General features: G+C 35.6%; 1 protein-coding gene and 1 pseudogene across 1 annotated transcript in view; both read right to left on the bottom strand.

Annotated features, from left to right (window-relative positions):
* LOC141489202 (dynein axonemal heavy chain 8-like) overlaps nt 1-15,603 on the bottom strand; it is a 395,310-nt gene extending 379,707 nt beyond the window's left edge. Inside the window, 4 exon segments of the mRNA XM_074189981.1 lie at nt 1,218-1,366; nt 8,100-8,184; nt 15,043-15,177; nt 15,290-15,603. Of these exon segments, the coding sequence (XP_074046082.1) occupies nt 1,218-1,366; nt 8,100-8,184; nt 15,043-15,177; nt 15,290-15,412 (492 nt within the window). The 5' untranslated portion in view covers nt 15,413-15,603.
* Nucleotides 9,980-11,432, bottom strand: LOC141489619 (thiamine transporter 2 pseudogene; annotated as a pseudogene).
* Nucleotides 15,604-21,808: the final 6,205 nt, after the last annotated feature.

Raw genomic sequence — 21,808 nt, 5'->3', positions numbered from 1 at the left:
AAGTCAGTCAGTCAGTTCTGTTTTAATGCTTTCTTATTATATCACTGTTGGTCAGATCCTTTTTTATATGTTTTTGCAAGGCAAACGGGGTTAAGTGGCTTGCCCAAGGCCACACAGTTAGGTAATTATTAAGTGTCTGAGACCGGATTTGAGCCCAGGTACTACTGACTCCAGGGCTGGTGCTTTATCCACTGTGCCACCTAGCTGACCCTTGGTCAGATCTTTTGAGAAACTTTCTCCTTTCTTACTTTTTTAAATAAGCTTTTAATATGTTAACTTTTCCTTCCAATCCTGAACAAAACTTTTCATTCTTAGAGTCCTTCTTAGAACTTTGTTATTTTCTCTCTAAACAATTTCCCTTTAAAGAGTTCATTGGGGTGGCTATGTGGTGTAGTGGATAAAGCACCAGCCCTGGAGTCAGTAGTACCTGGGCTCAAATCCGGTCTCAGACACTTAATAATTACCTAGCTGTGTGGCCTTGGGCAAGCCACTTAACCCAGTTTGCCTTGCAAAAACCTAAAAAAATAAAAATTAAAAAAAATAAAGAGTTCATCAACTAAAAAGCCTTTAATGTTGTCCTTCATTTTCAAAGAAAACCCTGATATCAGGGAGGTGATGCCATGACAAGCACATGAATTGGATTTGAGTGAGGTGGGTACTGAACTAAGTTACCAGTCTCACTTTCTCCTCCAGAGCCTTCTGGGTCCAGGGGTCAGAAATGAATCAGAACGACTGGAGATGCTCCTGGATGTGAGGCAATCAGGGTTAAGTGACTTGCTCAAGGTCACAGAGCTAATAAGTGTCTGAAATCATTTTTGAATGTCAGTCACTTTGAAATCAGGCCCTCCTGACTTGAGGGCCAGTACTCAACCCATTGCACCATCTAGTTTAACATTTCCTCTACACAAATGACTCTAAGGGCTACATCTCAAGGTTTTACCTTGTCCTGTATCTCCAGATAACTATTAGACATTTCCACTCAAATGACGCACCTGTCCTCTGGGCAGAAAACTTAAAGCTAGTGGGTACTTTGGAATCATCTGATCCAACCCCTTCCTTCTATAAATGGGAAACTAAGTAGCAGAGAAGTTAAGTGACTGATGCAGGGACTGAGTCACTTAGAGGCAGAACTGTAAAGCTTAGCAAAATCAAAATACAACCATGGAAATATATTTAAATTGTATTTGATAGTTAAGAAACAATTTTTAAAAACATACCTCAGATATATTTTTTGCATTTAGAGCAATATCATTGTCATATCTAACAAAAAATAAACATAATCCTTTGAGTTCCTCAGGTGCAGCATCTACATACAATCTCATTATTTTTGTTCCTTTTGCAACTCCAGTCAATATTCGACCACATTCTGAAAAAGAAATCCAAGAGCTTTTTAAGTAAATGGATACACATTTGTGTCTGATTTGCTTTTATCATACATTTCAAATTTGTTTCAATAAATCTACATTAAAAAATATAGGCTATATCTAGTCTTAAGGAAAATGCCTATCTCTTTAGCTAAATTTCCCCACAAAATGTGCCTACATTCATTTTATATCTACAGTGTCTGGTTCTTGATTGGAATACCTCACAAAGGCAAATAAAATTAGGTACATGACCAAAATAGACATGACTGTCCATTCTTCCCTATCAATAGAGGTTAATTTGGTTCCAGTCTGGGAAAAATGAGTACAAACTAGACTGGGTGTGGTGGTAAAGAAAAGAAACTTGTTCCAAGTCAAATGAACCTAGGAAATACAGCCTGGACAAAATGCCACTGTTTAAAGAGAAGCTGTTTGAAGAGTGGTAGTTCAGCTGTCAGACAAATACTCTGCTTAATTTGAATTGAGTGACCCTCATCTGAGTAAAGTATAATAAATGAAATGTGATTATAAATATACTGCTTATATCATATGTTAAAATAAAAGACACTGAAACCAAGAAATGCTAGCAGTGTGTTACTCAAGTAGGAGACTAATATTTTCCAGAAGAATTGTGGAGATTTGTGAAGAAATTAGGATTTTAGAAACATGGGTAAAAATAGCATTAGGCAGCTCAATAGCAAAAGGAGACAGTTTGGAATGAGGCTATAAAAGTAAAAGGAGGGCTAGTTTAGAGAAGTCTTTCTTTGTCATATATAATAGGCTAGGTTCCAACAAAGGAAGAATGTGTGGAAATTCTGAATAATGCCTTTGTAAACAATTGAAATTTTCATACAAAATAGTATATTTTGTATAGTTTATTTTCAGAGTTTTTGACACTAAATACTTATGCTTTATACTCAAAATGAATGATTGTGTATGTGTGATATATACTACTGAGGACACCATGGGAAGAAGGGTACTCCAGTATCAATTCAGGTGAAAGACAAATGTCAAGATCAGGTCTCTGAAAAAGAAATTCTGACACAAATGTCTAAAACCAAGAGCCATTCTCCCAACAGTTAAGTAGCCATAGGATATGAACAAACTGCCCTGAAAAGAATTTCAAACCATTAACACTAATATGAAAGACTGCTCCAAAATAGTAACAATAATGCTAATTGAAATAACTCTGAGGAGGCAGAGTCAAAATGATGGAGAAAAGGCACTGACTCAACCTGCACTCTCTGAAAAAAAAATCCTTCAAATACCTTTAAATAATGCCACAAAACAATTCCTGAAGTGGAAGAAACCACAAAAGGATGGGGTGAGATAATTTGGCATTTAAAAAATGTCTGTCACACCAGAGTGAGAGAATGGAGCACAGTGTGGCACAGGCCATGCCAGTGCTGTCCAAGGCCCAGAAAACCAAGAGCATGACTTGTGAGCCACTGAATCAGCAGTGATAGTGGCTCCCAGAGCTCTCAGTCCACAGAAGGTAAGAAGGTCAAGCACTTGGTCAGAAGGAGATTACAGAGATCCCCTTGCTAACACTGAGACAGGACTCTACTGCTTTGTGCTGAGTGGCAGGTCCAAGGAAAGAGGAGAACATCAGAAATTAAAGTCACAATAGAGCAGGGATATTCACCAGAGTTCCAAGGCAGAAAAGAGTGCTACATTTACTCACAGACCAAAGCAAAATCCAGAAGAATAGTGAATGCATCTCTCCTTAGATCATACCACCTTAGAAGAACTGAAAACTCAAAGGTTCCTAGAAGTACCTCTGAAAACAGCTGCACAAGCCCCTTAAGTGTGGATCAGTGTTCCACTATAACAAAGAGTTAAAAGTCATGAAATAGACTGAAAAAATGAACAAACATCAGAAAAAAAATTTAATCATAGAAAGTTGCTATGGTGACTATGATGTCGCAGAAGAAGTCAAAGCTCCAACATCCAAAGTCTCCAAGAAAAATATAAACTGATTTCAGGCCTTAGAAGAGTTCAAAAAAGAATTTGAAAATCAAGTAAGAGAGGTAGAAGAAAAATTAGGAAGACAAATAAGAATGATGCAAGAAAATTATGGAAAAAAGTCAACAGTTTGGTAAAGAAGATAAACAAAATACTGCAGAAAATATACAAAAATTCACTGAAGAAAAGAACTCCTTAAAAAAGAGAATTAGCTAAATGGAAAAGGAGATACAAAATTCATGGAAGGAAATAATTCCTTAAAAAAAAGCTAATGACTTTATAAGGAATCAAGAAACAATAAAAGAAAACCAAGAGTAGGAAAAAAAACAGAAGACAATGTGAAATATCTTACTGGAAAAAATAACTCACCTAGAAAATAGATCCAGGAGAGATGATTTTTAGAATTACTGGGCTATTAGAAAAAATCAAAAAGAGCCCTGATATCATCTTTCAAGAAATTATCAAGAAATACTTCCCTCATGTTCTAGAACCAGAGGGTAAAATAGAAACTAAAAAAAAAAATCCACTGCTCACCTCCTAAGAGAGATACCAAAATGAAAAGTCTCAGGAATATTACAGTCAAATTCCAGAATTCCCAGATCAAGGAGAGAATATTTCAAGCAGCCAGAAAGAAACAATTTAAGTTTTGTCGAGTTGTGGTCAGAATGTCATAAGATTTAACAGCTTCTACATTAAAATACCAGAGAGCTGAGATGATGATATTCCAGAAGGCAAATGATTACAACCAAGAATCACCTATTAAATCTAATTCTTTGGGGGGGGTGTAATTAAATGAAATCAGCACTCTTGATAAAAAGACAGGAACTAAACAGAAAATTCTTTGTCTCTTTATCCTATCACCTTGCTAAACCTCAGTCTTAAGATTTTTTCCCTACCATCTGCTGCCTTAATTCTTATTCACATCCTGATGAATGATGGAGAAAAATCACCAAGAGGTCATGACTGGTTCCACTATAAATTAATGCAGTGTAATTTAAACCCCAACTGTTAGCAAAACAGTGCCCTCTCCAAAGAATGGAACGAGATGCATTTTATTATCTCTTCTTTAGGATCAATATTGGTCATTATAATGATACAGCATCAACCTTGGTTTTATTACATTGTGCATTTTCTTTGACTTAGCAATACCACTACTAGGCATGTATCACAAAGATCTCATAGAAAAAGGAAACGAATCTAAATATACAGCAGCATTTTTTTTAGGTTTTTTTGGCAAGGCAATGGGGTTAAGTGGCTTGCCCAAGGCCACACAGCTAGGTAATTATTAAGTTTCTGAGGCAGGATATGAACTAAGGTGCTCTTGACTCCAGGGCTGCTCTATCCACTGTGACACCTAGCCACCCCTACAGCAGCTCTTTTTATGGTGGCAATGAATTGGCCATTAGGAGGTGCTCATCAATTGGGGAATGATCAAAAAAGTTGCGATAGATGACTGAGATGGAAAACTATTGTTCTATAAAAAATGATGACACAGATGGTTTCAGAAAAATCGGAGAAGACTTAGATCAGCTAATACAAAGTGATATGAGCTAAACTAGGAGAAGATTATACAAAGTAAGAGCAATAACAATGATCAACTGAGAACAGCTTAGTTACTCTGACCAATACAATGATCCAAGACAATTCCAAAGGATTCATAATAAAAAAAAATGCTATCCAAAAAATGCAGACTGAAGTACACTTTTTTGTTTTCCTTGTTTTTTTTTCTTTACAACATGGATAATAATAGAAATATATTTTGCATACATAACTAAAATCATGTTGATTCTCAATGAGTGGAGGAGTCAGAAGGAAAGAGAATTTAGAAGTCAAATATTTTAAAATGTATGCTAAAATCAGTTTTAAAAAAAGCATTTGTTTTATTGTCCCAAAAGTTTGGTAGTTAAAGAGAGAAATACTAATGATGGCTTGAGGAGGCAGTTTAAGGGAAATCTGGGCATTTTTGTAGATAGTATGGAATATGCTAATGGATAAGATCATTAGAATATTATAGAGAGTGAAATGATCATCAGAAGCAGCTCATAGAGGAGACAGGAGGTATTGGGATCAAGGACACAAATAGGCTGGTATTAACAAGAAAAATTCTTATTTTTCTCAAAGGCAGAAAAAAAGAAGGAAAGAAGGAAAATCTGTGGAGAAGATAAAATATATAAAGAATGGCTTCTAAGTTCTCATTAGTCCTCTTTTAAGTGGTATAAATAGTGACTTGAAAAGAGAAATGAATATACAGAAGAACCCCTTGCGCAATGTGACAGAAAGTCCTTTAGGGAATAATAAAGGATTGGCATAAAGCAGTGAAATACCAGATGAGAACAACAAAATTTTTTGGATCCAATTGGCAAATTTATGTGACCACCACCAACAATATTTTACAATATATGATTAAGAATGGATGAAGTGGATGGTGGTGAGCTATGACTGTGGTTTGGCAAAATATCAATGATAGTAGGAGTCAAGGGACACTATTAGCTAGAGGGTTAAGACTGCATTTAAGAAAAGAAAATGAAGACAAAGAAGCGATTTTGGCCTGGGAGAGCAAATAAAAGAAAGTGACTGGGGGTCATAAAAAGGACAGAGAATAGGCTGATGAAGAGGAAAAGGAGGAAAATTTGTCAGAGAGAAGAATTTCAAAATTCTGAATTATAAAAGTCAATTATGATTGATTATAAGACCAAGGTTGGTTGACTTGAAATGAAGATGAAGAGTTGGAGAATTGAGGGGAATAATGAACTGAGAAGCTAGGGTATTTGAGGGTATATTAACATATATATTGAAATCCTTAAATATGAGCAGAGTGGTTGAGAAAGAGAAGCTACTGAGTCAGTTTTGAACTCCTTGGGGAAAAAATCACCAGAGACCAGTAGAAAATAGCAACCAAGATCTGAATATGATGATATAGCTAACATTTATATAGTACTTTGAAACATTTTACATTTATTACTTGAGTCTCATGACAAATCTGTGAGGGAAGTATGATTATTATTCTTTTTTAAATTTTTTTGTGAGGTAATTGGATTAAGTGTTCAAGGTCACACAACTAGTAAGTAGCAGTTGTGTGAGTGTAGATTTGAACTCAGGTCTCTTGACTTTGGGGCTGGTGCTTTATCGACTGGGAGGTATTATTATCCCCATCTTACATATAAAGAAACTGGACCTTGAGAGAGATTATGATTTGTTTATGGTAATGCAGTTAGTAAGAACTTGAACTCAAGTCTTACTACTGATTCTAGGTCTAGCCCTGATTAGAATATGCTACCTAGTTGCCTCAAAGAAGTAGTTGCTGAGTGATAGTGGCAAAGTAGAGAAGAATCAAGCCTCTACTTATTTCTCCTCCTGGCACAGTGGAGGAGAGAAAGTAACATGAGAGGCTATACTCAATACTCGAGAGGATGGTCAGAGATAAAATGGCTTTTGGAGGAAGCCAGCTTTCAGTGTGTATGAGAAGATGGAAACAGTGTGAGACTCAAAGGCCTAATGCAAAGGAAAGTTTTTTAACCAGACAATGAGTTTCCAAAAGATAGAATTAAGATAAATTCTTCAGAAAGTTGCTGGGGATGAGTGAGTGATGAATGGATAGCAAAGGACGAGTTTTGTCTATATAGCCTGCAACTCAGACTTCAAGCAACTTTATTCATAAAGGCAATTTGATAACCATAGAATGGCTGATTTTTTTCACTTTCCCCAGTAAGCAACATCTCCCCATTCTGCTACAGATGCTGCTAGGCTATAATGGGGGATTCTGACAATGTTTATTTCCTTTCTCTCCTGATGGATAAGTAGAATTGATCTCAGTGGCAAGAAGCCAGCAGTCTGGGATACCATGAAAATGATGGGTAAAAATGTTAGATTTTGCTCATCCTTCACAATAAACAATGGTTATACAATTAAGTAAATGCTTTAGCAAGACTTATTTCACAGCATAATGCAACACATTTTATAACGGAAAAAGAGACTATTGGTTTACACTGTTTGTAGACAGACAGGACATGATAAGGTCTGAACTAGGATGAAAGTAGTGAGAACAAGGAGTGTCAATTTATCATCTGAAAGTTAAAATTCATAGGATTCAGGGATTGTTGGAGTCCACAGAGAGCGAGATAGGTCTTATGATCATGTTATGATATTAAGGATTGTTGATGGTTGAAAGAATCTCAAACACAGGAAGAAGAATTGGAGACTCCTGGTGGAAGCTACAGCCAGAATGATGATGAGATTGAACATTATAGGATGTCCTATTTTAAAGAATGCTTCAGCAATTTAATTTGTAGAATAATCACCTCAGTAATAATAAAGCATTATGGTCAAAACTTGTATCCTAACCTCTATAATTATATTATTCTCTTTAACACCATGATAGTAATGATTAGTTTTGGGCACTGCTTTCAAGCAAGCAATAATGAAAAGAGTATTGAAAATCAATTATTGGGGCGGCTAGGTGGCACAGTGGATAGAGCACTGGCCCTGGAGTCAGGAGTACCTGGGTTCAAATCCAGTCTCAGACACTTAATAATTACCTAGCTGTGTGGCCTTGGGCAAGCCACTTAACCCCATTTGCCTTGCAAAAACCTAAAAAAGATCAATTATTTGCACTACAATAATATGTTTTTCAAATAAAAGTTCTATAAAAATTCCTTCAGGATATTAAGATCTCACTAGAGATTATTATGATTTTATGTTAACAATTTGGTTTTGCTTATGGTTATGCTTTGACATTACTTACGTAATTGTGATAAACTTTAAAAATATAATTACCCATTCCAGGTACCTCTCCTTCCTGATATATAAATTTCAATGTTTTGCAACCACCTTTCATAAAAAACATTAGAAAGGGCTCTATCTGTAAAATTGAAAAACAAATCAATTATTGAACTAAACTGTAAGAGAAAATTAAATTCACAGATTCGGCTTAGGCTAAGAAACAAAAAGATAAGAATTCTAAATTTAGTTTACGAGATATTAAGACTAAATTTAAGAAGTTCCTTGGTTTTAGATAGATACACTGCTATTAAATATGTATAAGATTGATACTAGGTATTTCATCTTTTTCTGTACCCTCACTGATATGAAATAGATAATTCTTGTAACCTCATAGACTCTTCTGGGAACAAATGTAGTAAATAATGTAAATGGATCATTTGAGCTTTGTAGAAAGTAAATGTACAATTTTATTAAGGGATCAACCAGGATTCCATATTGATGATGAAGCATAACCTCTTGACAGAAAAGGAACAGATTTAGGGTACAAAATAGCATATATATTTTGAGACCTGTCTAACATAGGAATTTGTTCTGCTTGGCTATGCAAATTTGTTATAGGGGCTTTCTTTTCTTTTTTTTCTATAGGAGAATATAGAGAAAAGGAGAGAAAATAAATGCTTGCTAATTAAAAAACTGAGATAGAAAGTAAAACCCATTTTTGGAGGAAATAATTTTCCCTATAAATTATACATACTCATTTTATTTATATTTCTAGATTAATGATTTAAACCCAGGGTATATAGATCTCTGATTTTTTTTGTTATCAGGAGTCCCCAAGTAAGAAAATTCTCTCTGCCAGTGCAGATTAACATCTGCTTAAGAGAGTTGTCAAGGAATTGAAGAGATTAGGGAACTTGCCAAAGTCAAACTGTTAGAATGTGTCAGAGTTGAGATATGAATTCAGATTTTCCTGGTTTGGAAGGTGATTTTCCATTCACTATAACATGCTGCCTTTTCACTTGGACAATAATAAAAATCAAAGTCATATTTTAAAAGTTATTCTTAAGGAATTGTACTCAGAGGTGGAAGGGAGCTCAGAAAAAAATTTTCCACAACTTTTTTTAAACAAATAAGGAAACTGGAGTATAGAGAAATTAAGTCATTTTCCTAAAATCACAAAGATTTGGGATTGAAATTCACATTCCTCTGTAGTATTTTTTTCACACCAAAAATTTTATTTAGCACCAACAGACATTTCATAATGAAGGTCAATTAAATAATATTCTTAAAGATCAAATGGAGAGGATTTCTGAAAAATCTCCTTTTGAGGGAAGGCAAAGAGATTTCAAAAATCCTGTCTAAAAGATTATTTGTAGAAAATGATAACAGTGAGATAATGATTCTGCTCTGGAAGCTGAAGCCAAGAGTCAGGACTAGTAGACTGAGGAGATTCTGGAATCTTCTCCTTTGCTTTAGGAACTTGACAACATAGTTTGATAACTTATGTTAAGGAACAACTTGTTGAGGACTTATCAAATGACAGTTTCTGAACAATATTTCAGCATTTCAAGGATTAGTCTGGTGGTCTTCAAACATGGGCATAGATGGTTATGTTTTCCAGGAAAATTATAAGTAGTACAGGCAGTTTGCTTAATTGCAGAGGAAGAATGATGCAATGCTGAACATTTTCATGGGATTTGGAGATATTCATTCTTCACTGTACCCAAAAAAGAAAGGCTCTATTAATCAGGATGACTGAATCTCTTGGTGATCTGAGGTTAGCTGGTCCAGTGGGACTGAGATTGGTGGTGGTTTGAAAAAGATCCACTGGAATCTAGTCATTCCATGTCTTTTGATTGATGGCAAAAAATCAATTTTCAAAAATATAACATTTTCAAAATATTTTTTGCAAAAAACAGATTAATTGTACAGAATTAAAATTTTGTTGATAAAGTACATTCCTCTGGTGTTGTTTCATTTGCATTTGTGTTGTGATAGCAACTATTTTCTCTTTATTGCATTTGGTGGATTAGAGTATATACCTACTTCTCACTAGGAAAACAGTGGCAGTGACTAAAAAGTAGGAACTGAATGTTGCCTTGCAGACTCAGACCTCTTAAGTCAACTACAATTAATGTCACTATGATCTGAATCATCAAGGTCAAAAAGGTAATGACTCCAAAAACTAAATACAGTGCTCTATGCTGAATTTCCCTGCAATCTGAAATACTGCGATGATTATAAGAAGCATAACACCTATTTTGAAAATAAAAAAGGCAGCATAACACATTCAAATATTCTTGGTGAAATGTATGAGAAATAGTGAACTAGCATTCAAGCCTGAGGAGATTCCTAAAGCCAACTCTTCCAAAAGATCCCAGTTGACTTTCACATATCCTATGCAAAGGCTGCTATATCACCTCCTAATGTTGCAACAGCTTCTACTCCTCCATTATGCACCTAGAACTATGAGATGGTGCTTTGTAATCCCAAAGAACTTGGATATAATTTAGCACTTGGTTAATGTCAGCTGTGGAAGCAGCCCACCAAATGGACCAGGAAAAAAATGTTTAGTTAAGTAGCACTCCTTCAGTTCTTGGCACTACTACAGAAAAACTCTTGGCATCAAGTTTCTTTGTTGAAGATCAGCTGATTGGCTTTTTTTGCTACTGTCTTGATTTGACAGATTCTGAAATGGTAATGCCTTCTTGGCTGACTGGTAAGCTTCCATTAACAGGCATTTCTGTGCTACTACATTCTTGCTAGTTATCCTTGAGTTCCTGTTTTCACTTGTTTTTTTTTTTTTATGGAAATTCATGCTTTTCTCAGGCATTGGCAGAAAAAAAATGTGAAAAAAAATGCCAAGGAGATAGAAGCTATGCTACAACACTGAAATAAAAGTAAGATTTATCTGCCAGGTAGACTAATAAGACCTGAGCACAGAAGCAGAAGTGCAGCCCATTAGTGTGATTCTTCTACAGTAACCTGTCACATCTGGTAGTGTTCCACACTGACCACACTGTAAATGTAGAAGTAATAAGCCACCTCCAGAGCTTTGACCAAACCATAGAAAAATTCCATGGCTAATAATGATTGAACAAATAAGAATAGCAACCAGGTAAGCAAAAAAACTAATTTTCTTGTAAGATGATCATGGGCTTAAACCAAAGATAATCAGTCATCAAAGGAAATAGCAGCACCAAATAAGAGTAAATTTAAACTGGAAACAAATGATTGGAGATCTCAGTGTGTCATATTTTGATCTGCTCCAGTTAAGTAAGTTACAATAAATGGTTCTGATGATCTCAGAATGGATAAAAACTCAAAGATACTGATCATGGGGATGGGGAAAATCCAGAACTGACACATTGCTTTACAGTACTCCATAGTTGGTTAGGCAAGGATAGACTACCCTCCAAAAGCCTTGAGAAGCTCAGTATCATTTTTTAAAAAGTCACTTTTATATGAATATTTATAACTTAATCGAATAATTTGACAAGCTATATTAAATATCCATGATAATAATTACCTCAAATTCTTAAAATGGGAATTACTACATATAACTTTTCCCTTTAGGGCATTCATTCCCTATACAGAATGTCTAGTGACATATGCTGACTATTTCAGTTGAGCAATCCAAGTCCAACTAAGCCAGTTTTCTTTGAAGGTTTGGTTCCAGCTAACTTTTCATAGCTTGCCCTTCCATTTTTTTAGGTGATCCCAAATTTATTTCTTCAGAGAAGAGCCACTGCCTCTCAACAAAACTATTCTCATCCATCCCTTGACAAGTTAATAATGCAGTTAATATTTCATTACCTTTCATGTGTCATAGATTGATTGGATATTCTGGTGAAGCCAGTGCCCTCTTTCCCAGAATGTTGTTTTTAATACATAAAATAAAATACATGGGGTGGCAAAGGAAATAAATTAATATGTAAGTTATCAAAATATTAAAAGTTCAAGTTCATCGGTCCCCAAATTCCTGTTCTAAAACATTTTCACATCACTATCTCCTGGTTCTGAATGTCCTTTCCCATTTGTTAAGGCATGGAAATTATCAAAATCAAATCAAACTTCTGGTGCCAAGATGGCAAAATAAGGAAGGAAGTCCCTGAAGCCCTCCCAAATTCCCCTCCAAACAACTTGAAAATCACCTCAGAACCTATTTAGCAACAGGAAAGCAGCTTACCAGCACATCAGGTAAGATCTTTATCTCATTGAGTTCAGAATAAAGTGACTTCCAGCAATCACACAACAGGGAAGCTACAGCAAGGCTCCAAGTCTCAGGGCATCCAACTAAAAGGCCCTGCCCCTATGCTCGGTAGCAGCCCAGATTCCAGTTCAGGTTATCCCACCCCAGCAGGCCCACCCCCACCCCCCACAGGTCTTAGTGATGGCCCCACTATTGATCAACAGGCTGACCATTGCTGGGACCCTGCCTCTGGGAACAGTGAATAACAAGATCCTGCCCCCTGGGTCTGGCCAGCAGAGACAGACTGCTTCACAACAATCCAACAAGACTCTTTCCCCAGGGCAGGTCAGCAGGGAACAGCAGTACAAATTGGTAGCAAGGTCCTGAGTCCTGGCAAAAGAAACTTGGGGTATACAAGGAGCAAAGTGCTGCTCTCACATAAAAAATGCCAAGTCACAGACAGAAAAATGAGCAAAAACAAAAATTAATTGATTATAAAAAGTTAATATAGTGACAGGGATGATCAAGGCACAAACTTAGAAGAGGACAGCAGTGTCAAAATGACTATATGTGAAGCCTCAAAGAAAAACGTAATTTGGCCTCAGGTACCAAAAGAACACCTGGAAGAGCTTAAAAAGGATTTTAATAAAACAAATTATAAAAGTAGAAAACAATGAAAAAAATGAAATGAGAGTGATACAGGAAAATCAAGAAAAAAGAATCAACAGCTTGAATAAAAGAAATACAAAAATGGAAAAAAGCTAAAAACAAAAATTTCACTTAAGTAAAGGATGACTTAAAAAATAGAACTGGCCAAATGGAAAAGGAGGGATAAAAGCTCACTGAAGAAAATAATTCCTTAAAAATTAAAATTGTAGTGGAAACTAATGACTTTATCAGACTTCAAGAAAAAATAAAACCAAATCAAAAGGAAATAATTGAAAAAAATCTGAAATTTCTCATTGGAGATATGACTGACCTGGAAAATGGATCTAGGAAAGTTATTTTAAGAATTTGGGACTACCTGAAAATCATGATAAAACAACATGCCTACACAACATCTTTCAAGAAATTACCAAGGAAAATTGCCCTGATATTCTAGAACCAGACCAAAAAAAATAGAAATTGAAAGAATTTGATGATCACTACCCGAAAGAGATACCAAAATAAAAATTCCCAGGAATATTATTTGTATATTTATATATAAATCTTTTCCATCTTTCTACAATTTTCTGTGCTATTTTTTTTTATTTCAAGTGCCCTTGTAATGATTTTTCTTAGTCAAATGTGTTGCCAATCTTTCTTTAAAGTGATTTTGCTTTTTCCTGCTTCTCCATGATTTATGGTATTTTACTGCTTATAATTGTCCATCATTCTTCTTCATATAGTATAAATGAGTTCCTATTCCAATTGGAATTGTATTTTGCATTTATGACAGTGTATTTGGCAAAGAAGACACATGTTGGCTCTCTGAGGTATATTCTAGGCTCTTTTTGGTCTTGTAGTAACAAATTACTAAATTTACTACTTTATTAGCTAAACTTTCCTATAAAATCATTACATAATTCTTGATGTAATTTCTGTTGTAATCTTCAATTTTTGAAGGGCCATTACTTGTTTAAATACTTTAGGATTAATAGTCACTTCAACTATATACCATATCTTTTCCCCATAATTCTTTGTTTTTTACTTATTCTGATTTTACCTGTAACAAAATTATGCTCTGAATATTTAAGTCTTTTAAAGACTTCAAAAGCCAGCTGATTCAAAGGTATCTCCCACATAAATAACAAATCCTATCTATTAAAATATATTGTTTCAATTTTATGGCCATTACTTGATGTTCCCCATATTTAATGACTACTAATTCTTTTCTTGAAGAAAGTATTCATGATATAAAAGCTGAATGAACAGTCGGGGCAGAGAAATTCAAAAAATAAATCAAATTCAAATAGTTATCAAAATATTGAGGGAAAAAATGTCAACAAATCCCAGGTTAAGAATCCCTTATTCTATGGGGAGGCTAAGATGGCACAGTGGATAGAGTACCATCCCTGGAGTCAAGAGTACCAGAGTTCAAATCCGGCCTCAGACTCTTAATGACTACCTAGCTGTGTGGCCTTGGGCAAGCCACTTAACCCCATTTACCTTACAAAAACCTAAAAAAAAAAAAAAAAGAATCCCTTGTTCTAGATAATGTTAACTTTGGGTGAGACAAAACTTTAGTCCACTTCCTAAGTCAACAAATTTATATCTAGATTTCAATCTCTGAATTTATATTAAGGATCCTATACAAATTGTAAAACAGCACACCCTATCAGGACAGGCTATGTATGCTTATACTATAAGATATTAGACCACATGAGCTTTTGTGGTCTAATATGATATATAAGTAAGAAGAAGGTATTCTTTATGATTCTTGTAGTTTTAGCAAATTCCCTTTGTTCCCTTTGTTTTGATGGGTCACAATGTGGGTTTTTTTTTTTTAATATACTTGACATAAGTCATCTCAATTGCTTGTTATTTCTGGTGTTCAGTCCTATTCCAGTTCCAGTCACAAACTGGGGAGTTCACCAATTTCACCTTTCCCTGTGTTCATAACAGTGATTCAAACATGAAACTACTCTTTAGTCATATCATAATAATACAAAAAGAGGGCTTCAGTGGACAAGAGAATACACTGACAGCCATCGTTCCAAATCATTTTCCCCCCATAAAGGCCCTCAGGTTTTCAATTGTATATTCACAAATATCACCAAAAAAAAAAAAAAAAATCATGGCTCCATAAGAATCACTACAACTTACTGTTGGGCAGTCCAGGATCATCTCCTCAATTGTCACGAGGTCTAAATTGAGCCTTGCCGAGAGGACTTCAAAAATGTGTTTGCACGTCGAAGTCATCTTCGATCTCCGGTTCTCCCGCGCTTCCTTATACCTGGCCTGGAGTGGGAGAGCCAAAAGGGGAGCCTTCAGCAGCCAGCCCTAGCCCCCTCCCACGGGGCCTGCCCCCCTCCGGGGTCTGCGCCCCCCGCCCCCCGGGGCATGCCCCAACCAGCTTCTCCTTCATGGTCTCCTGGAAGGAATGCATGCTGCTTATGTTGTGGGGGAATCTGGAGATTCTGCGAGACTGCGGGAAGACGCTTTCAGTAGAGGCCAGATTCTGACTGGGCAGCATCGGGAGGCGGGCTGGGTCGGAGGTCCTGGTCTCGGAAAGCCTGGGGGGCGCTCTGGGCTCCCGAGCCGCCGTGCCTGTTTTCTGGCCCGGACGCCCCGAGCTCTTTCTTCCCTCCGACCCTGCTTGCCACTGTACAGAAAGGCGGCCTGCGGAAGGGCGGGGAGGAGGGGTGGCATCCTTTTCTGTGCTCATGTTTGTTCTTCCTTTGTATGATGAACGCAAAATCTGCATTTTTAAAATAGTTCATTAAATTTTTTTCCCGTGTTTACCAATATATCTTCCAGCTCCACTGTTTGCTCATCCCCTCCCCCCTTCTTTCCAGATTCCATATGCAGCTTAGATTTGTTACTAGCATCCCTAGAGAACTCCTTAACCACTACCAAGATACTGAGGGCAATGCGACTTATACACTGTCATGTCTACCCACATAAAAATCAAGTAAAGTATCAGTTATTTAAGAACATCTAATGTACAAAATCATACTTTCCGTATTCACTCCTCAGGCACTTGCTAACTTTGCCTTTGTAGAAGTGAAGATCCAAGGAGTAAGTAAAAAATGTCTAATTTAGCGCTAATAATAAGAAGAAATGATGATGGCTAGTAATTCTAGAGTGTCTACTATGTGCCAGACCCTCTGCCAAGAATTTTACAAATATTATATCATTTGGTCCTCACCACAATCCTGGGAGGTAGATCCTGTTTTTATCCCTATTTTATAGATATGAAAACTAAATAGAGGTTGCCAACAGGTAATTTGCCCAAGAACACTCAACTAAGTAAGTGTCCAAGGTCAAATTTGAACTCAGGTCTTCCTGACTCCAGGCCCAGTGCTCTCTATCCACTCTACCTGGCTGCCTCAGGTGTCAAAATCTATTAAAGTGCATGCATTTGGTTTTTTTTCCTTTGCTTCTGATTCTTCTTTCATAACATGATTAAAATGGAAATATGTTAAAGATGATTGTACATGAATAATCTATAATTACTCACTGTCAAGAAGAGAGGGGAAAGAAAGGAAGGAGGCAAAAAAATTATGTAACTCAAAAGTTTACAAAAAGAAAACTGCCTTTGATTATCACCTGGGAATGGCTCTAATGATTCTATCATATATGTATATATACATATATATATATATATATATATATATATATATATATATATATATATACATATATTTACATAGATATGTATGTATCTTGACAATAACATTTATAACATTATTGTTGCAAAGATTTTTTTCCCAGTTGTTAACCAGTGGAGTTTTTATTTTAGCTATATTTGTTTAGTTTATGCAAAAATGTTTTTATATCTTTAAAATGATCTATTTTATCTTCTCTGATCCTCTGTCTCTCTTTTGGAGTTATCTTATCCACAGATCCAAAAAGTAATTTCTTCATTGCTCCTGTTAATTTATTTATGCTATAATAGCAAAAAGATGGGAAAAGAATGAGTATTAAGGAAGTAGAAGCAATAATTGTATCCTATTCATTCTTGAAAGGACAATGCAAGGGGGGGAAGAACTTTAGGATGATAGTTCTGAGATTTTTAGGATGGGGAGAAATAAGTAAGCAAATTCAATCAATCATTCAATGAACAAACATTAAGTACCTACAATGAGCCAGGAACTGTGCTAGATGCTAGGGAGATTAAGACAAACTGAATCATTTTTATAGGATTTTTTTTTTAAAAAGCACCAGTAGAGAGGAAGAAATTGAAGACCTCTTTGTTTATAAAGGATAGTAGGAGTAGTGCAGTGGCTTCAAATGCAAATGAAAATAAAAGTCAAAAATTAACATAATGTTATATTGTTTTAAAATTCATTTTGCAAAAACTTTCCCAATTACATTTTAATGTAACTATATTTGGATTACACTTAGGGAGAATCTTAATTGAGATCTCTGAATTGAGGTCTGAGGAAAGAGGTGGTTTATAATAGCTTCTGAAAAGAGAATACCCTTCATTCTTGTAGAGTCAAACAGAAAATAAGAAAAGTGTTGTAAATAGTGCTAGCTAAGAAATAGAAGGAATTACACACATTACATATTTTATGTCAATATAACATATAACACATATCATATGTAATAAACAAATATATGTTTATTATATATATGTTTGTATACATATATACTCCAAGAGGCAACAAAAAAATATTGAAACAAAGGCAAAAGCATTAAAAATAGAAGAAAATTTAAGAACGTTAAAGCAACAATAACTGACCTGGAAAATATTTTGAGAAGTAAATTAAGATCACTTCACTATCTGAATATGATGATCATAAAGAAAAAAGAAAACTGCCCAGGTCTCTTAGAACCAGGGGACAAAACAGAAGCAGAAAAAATCCACAGATCACTTCCTGAAAAGAACATGACAATAAAAGCTTCTGGGAACATCAGAGTAAAATATTGAGTTTTGAGGTCAAATAAAAAAATACTGCAAGAAGCTAGAAAGAATGAATTCAGGTTCCAAAGAACCAGTCAGTATCATACTATAAAAAAAAGTGGAGAGTTTGGAATATGATAGTCCAGAAGGTAAACCAAGAATATATTACCCAGAAAAAAATGAATATAACTCTGCAAAGGGGGGGGGGGGGATAGGCCTTTAATAATTCTTTAGATCTCCTAGCATTCTATATGAAAAGTCCAAAGCTTCACAGAAACTTTGTATTTCAAATACAAGAGTAAAATAAAAAAGGTACACATGAACAATCATAAGGTTATGACTAAACTAGTATAATGAATCCCCTCTAAACCATATTATTATTATTAGGTGTCATAGAAAGATCTAATTAGAAATATTTAGACTTGTGCTTTAGATAAACCAATTTGCCAGCTAAGTGTGGAATAGACTCCAGTAGAGAGAGGCAGAATAGGCAGTGTGGCCCAAGAGTCTTGAGTTCCATCCAACCTCAGTTGCTTACAAACTGTGAGCCTGGGCAAGTCATTGAATATGTTTGCCTCTGGATCAAATGAAATAATAATTACTCTTTGTAGCACATAGTAAACAGTATACAAATATTAATTGTCTATTATTATGAGTATTCTCTCTCTAGGGAAGGGGGCAGGGAACCTCCTGTTTGAAGACCATACACCATTTGTTCTGGTGTTGCTGTGGTAACTGTAGGAGGGACTTGAAATTCACTAAATCTAGAAGCTTTTTAAGGTTAGAATTTTTAAATTAATAATTTTGTATGACCCTCAAATAATGTTATAAATATTCAAATGATCATTGGCAGAAAAAAAGTTTCCCCATCCTTAGTCTAGGGCATCCTCTTGAGGAAATGATAACCTATCAAGTTAATCAGGTCAGATCTACAAATGCAAAACATTTTTACAGTTTATAATTGTAGACATTTTTTTCCTACAATATTTCCACAATTTTTTCCCCTACGATGTACAATTTCTGTTTTCAGTATAATACTGTCTGAGACCCTGAATAGATTGAGTGAGGTCACATAATCATGAGTCAGGAGCTGGCCTTCAACCTAGGTCTTCCTGACTCCATGGAAATGAAGGGAAGCTAAACTATTGGATAATACTCCTCTCCTCCTCAAGCTCCTCTCCAAGATTTCTGTTCCTCTTCATGACTTAAGTGCCTCCCATTTTATCCTTTCTTTCCTCTCCTTCCATTCCCTCCCTCCCTCCCTTCCTTTCTTCCTTCTTTCCTGTCTTTATTTCTTCCTTCCATTCCCTCCCTTCCAGCCACCCCTCCCGCACGGTCCTCCCTTTCAACCTCCACTTCTCTTGTCAGGTTCAAGACCAGCAGGATTGAATGATGACAGAAAGCCAAGTTGAAGAAGGAAGGGGAGGAGTCAGGAGCTGTAGAGGAACGAAGCTACGACCCAGAAGCCTCTAGGGAATTTAAGTCACCCGTGCCCCATAGCCGCCGCTCAGTTTCCCCTTCTGTCTCCCCTGGGTTAGGTTCTGCCACGGGACTCGGGACTTGCCTGGAGACTCGGAGACCACCAGTCCAGCAGTCTCCGGAGGCTGATAATAATGACAATGGGGCGGAGGGCTGTAGACATTCGAAATTCCACAGTCCCTGAGGCAACAAATGCCCTTCCCGGCACACCAGCCCCCAATCCTAACCCTATTGGGCATTCCTGAGCATTTAGATCTCCCATGCGCTGTCTTACCCCTCTCTCCAACTCCCTCACCTGCTTCTTCCTACCTCCAAGCCCTAAATTTGACTCTTTTGTAGTTTTCTACCCTGTGAAGTTAATCAGAGATAACCGGCAGAAACAAATCTACGTCTTTCTCTCAATCTCAGCTTTCAAATACTGGACATTAGATCAGGATCCCTTGAATTTGATCCAAGTTGGCTAGAGTTACATCATGTTAGCTTCCTTTTAAATCCCTTATGCACAAAGATTTTTTTAGATTAAAAATCAGGTAAAATAAACTGGATGGCAGAGGGGAGTTGATGTGAAGAAAATTGAGATTAAAAAGCATTTTCCTCTCTACAACATTTTCCATTTTTTCACTGTACTTCTCCATTTCTTAATATGCATTCCAAACATGCTAACTGTATGAGCAAACCAAGTTACATACATTACATTTTTAGATTCTAATAAAGGAAATGACTTGGTTGTATAAAATGTTTTATGTTTAAAAATTTTATGTTTAATATATTAAAATATTATTTCAACTTTTTCAAAATTCTCCAAATTTCACTCTCTTTACCCTAAAAACAAATCAACAAAACCTACCATTACCAATAAGTTGAAAAAATTTTGGAAATATTAACATCTCTAGAGAAGAAAATAGAATATTCTGTCTTTTGAGGATTATTAAAGGAGTACATATTATCTATTTGGAGATATTATGCATTTGGTTCCAGACCACCTTAAAAAAAAAAGCAAATATTGCCATAAAGCAAGCTAATTTTTTCCTAGTGCATATAAAAGCTATTTTCCACTAAGTGTTCAAGAGTATTGTGTCTTAAAAAAAACAAGATACAAACCTTAATTTAAAAGTTCTTTATTGCTTAAAAAAAACACTAGCCATCATTTGAGCTTTTATCAAGTCATAATCTTTTTGCTATTAGAGGGTCTTGCTTTATTATTGATCAGGGTGATATTTCATGAAAGTTGGGAATGCCTATGATAATTTCTTAAAATCAGATAACAACCAAGTTTGTCAACTGACTCTTTCTGTCATTTAAGCATTTAGAGGCATTCAGAGCATTTAGGGTTATTCATTGACCCAATTTCAATGTTGATGACTCTCAGGAAATGAGTCCTGAGGAGAATGGGAAAGGCCAGTTGATAATACTGTCAGAACACACATAACATTTCTCATTTAATGATAATTATAATAGTAAATAAATATAATAGTAACATCAAAGATCACTGATCACAGATCACCATAATAGATATTAATAATGATTTTAAAAGTTTGAAACATTTGAGAATTACCAAATTCGACACATAGACAAAATGTGAGCACTTCCTGTTGGAAAAATGGTGCTGATAGGGTTGTTTGACACTGGGTTGCCACAATAGTTCAATTTATTTAAAAAATGCATTATTTACAAAATACAATAAAATAAACATATATAAATGAAAAAGAAGAGGTCTGATTTCAAAGTTATATAGGTGATACAGGGAAAAGATGTAAAGAATTATGAATGTAACAGAATGTAACAGAAACAAAATTTGTAATCTTAAAGGTTGTTAAATCTTTTTAAATTGAGTGAAGGTTTCCTACTCTTGAAATGTAAATTGACTAGAAGTAGAGAATTATGAATGTAGCAGAAACAAAATTTGTACTCTTGAAGGCTACTAAATCTTGTTAAATTAGGTGGAGCTTCCCTACTCTTGAGGTGTAAATTGACTACCACTGTTTCATTGTTTATTGTAAAATTTGTATCCTAACCTCCTTAGACTTCAACCCTCTACCTAATTCCAGGTCCAGTAATTGGAAGGGAGTCTACCTTTTGCCCTCTGGATAAGAACAAAACTATAAAAATCTGGGTGGGACCTCTACTCAATGCCAGTCTTCTTTGACTTGCTGACCCAGTCAACTCTGCTTGACAGCTCTTTTGTTTCTGGCTCTCTTTACCTACCATTTTCTTATGTGTTGTGACTTCTTTTAAAAAATGTTTATTTTCTTCCACCCTCGCTTTCCCAGGTCTGAATAATGATTCCTCATACACAGAACTGAACTCAAATAGCCAGCAACTACATAGGGAATAGATACAAATATATGAAGACAAGTTATTCCAAGATTGATAATTAAACAAAGGATATAGATAGAAATTTCTTAAAATAAGAAATATATACTATGAACATGCATATTGAAAATATTCATAATAACAAATAATAAGAGACATGCACATGCAAAACTACCCCATGTTTCCATCATGTTACCCATCAGACTGGAAAAGAGCTCCAAAAAAGGA

This window comes from Macrotis lagotis, chromosome 5 (assembly GCF_037893015.1).
Source record: "Macrotis lagotis isolate mMagLag1 chromosome 5, bilby.v1.9.chrom.fasta, whole genome shotgun sequence".
NCBI lineage: Eukaryota > Metazoa > Chordata > Mammalia > Peramelemorphia > Peramelidae > Macrotis > Macrotis lagotis.
This window is presented reverse-complemented; position numbering and strand designations above follow the sequence as displayed.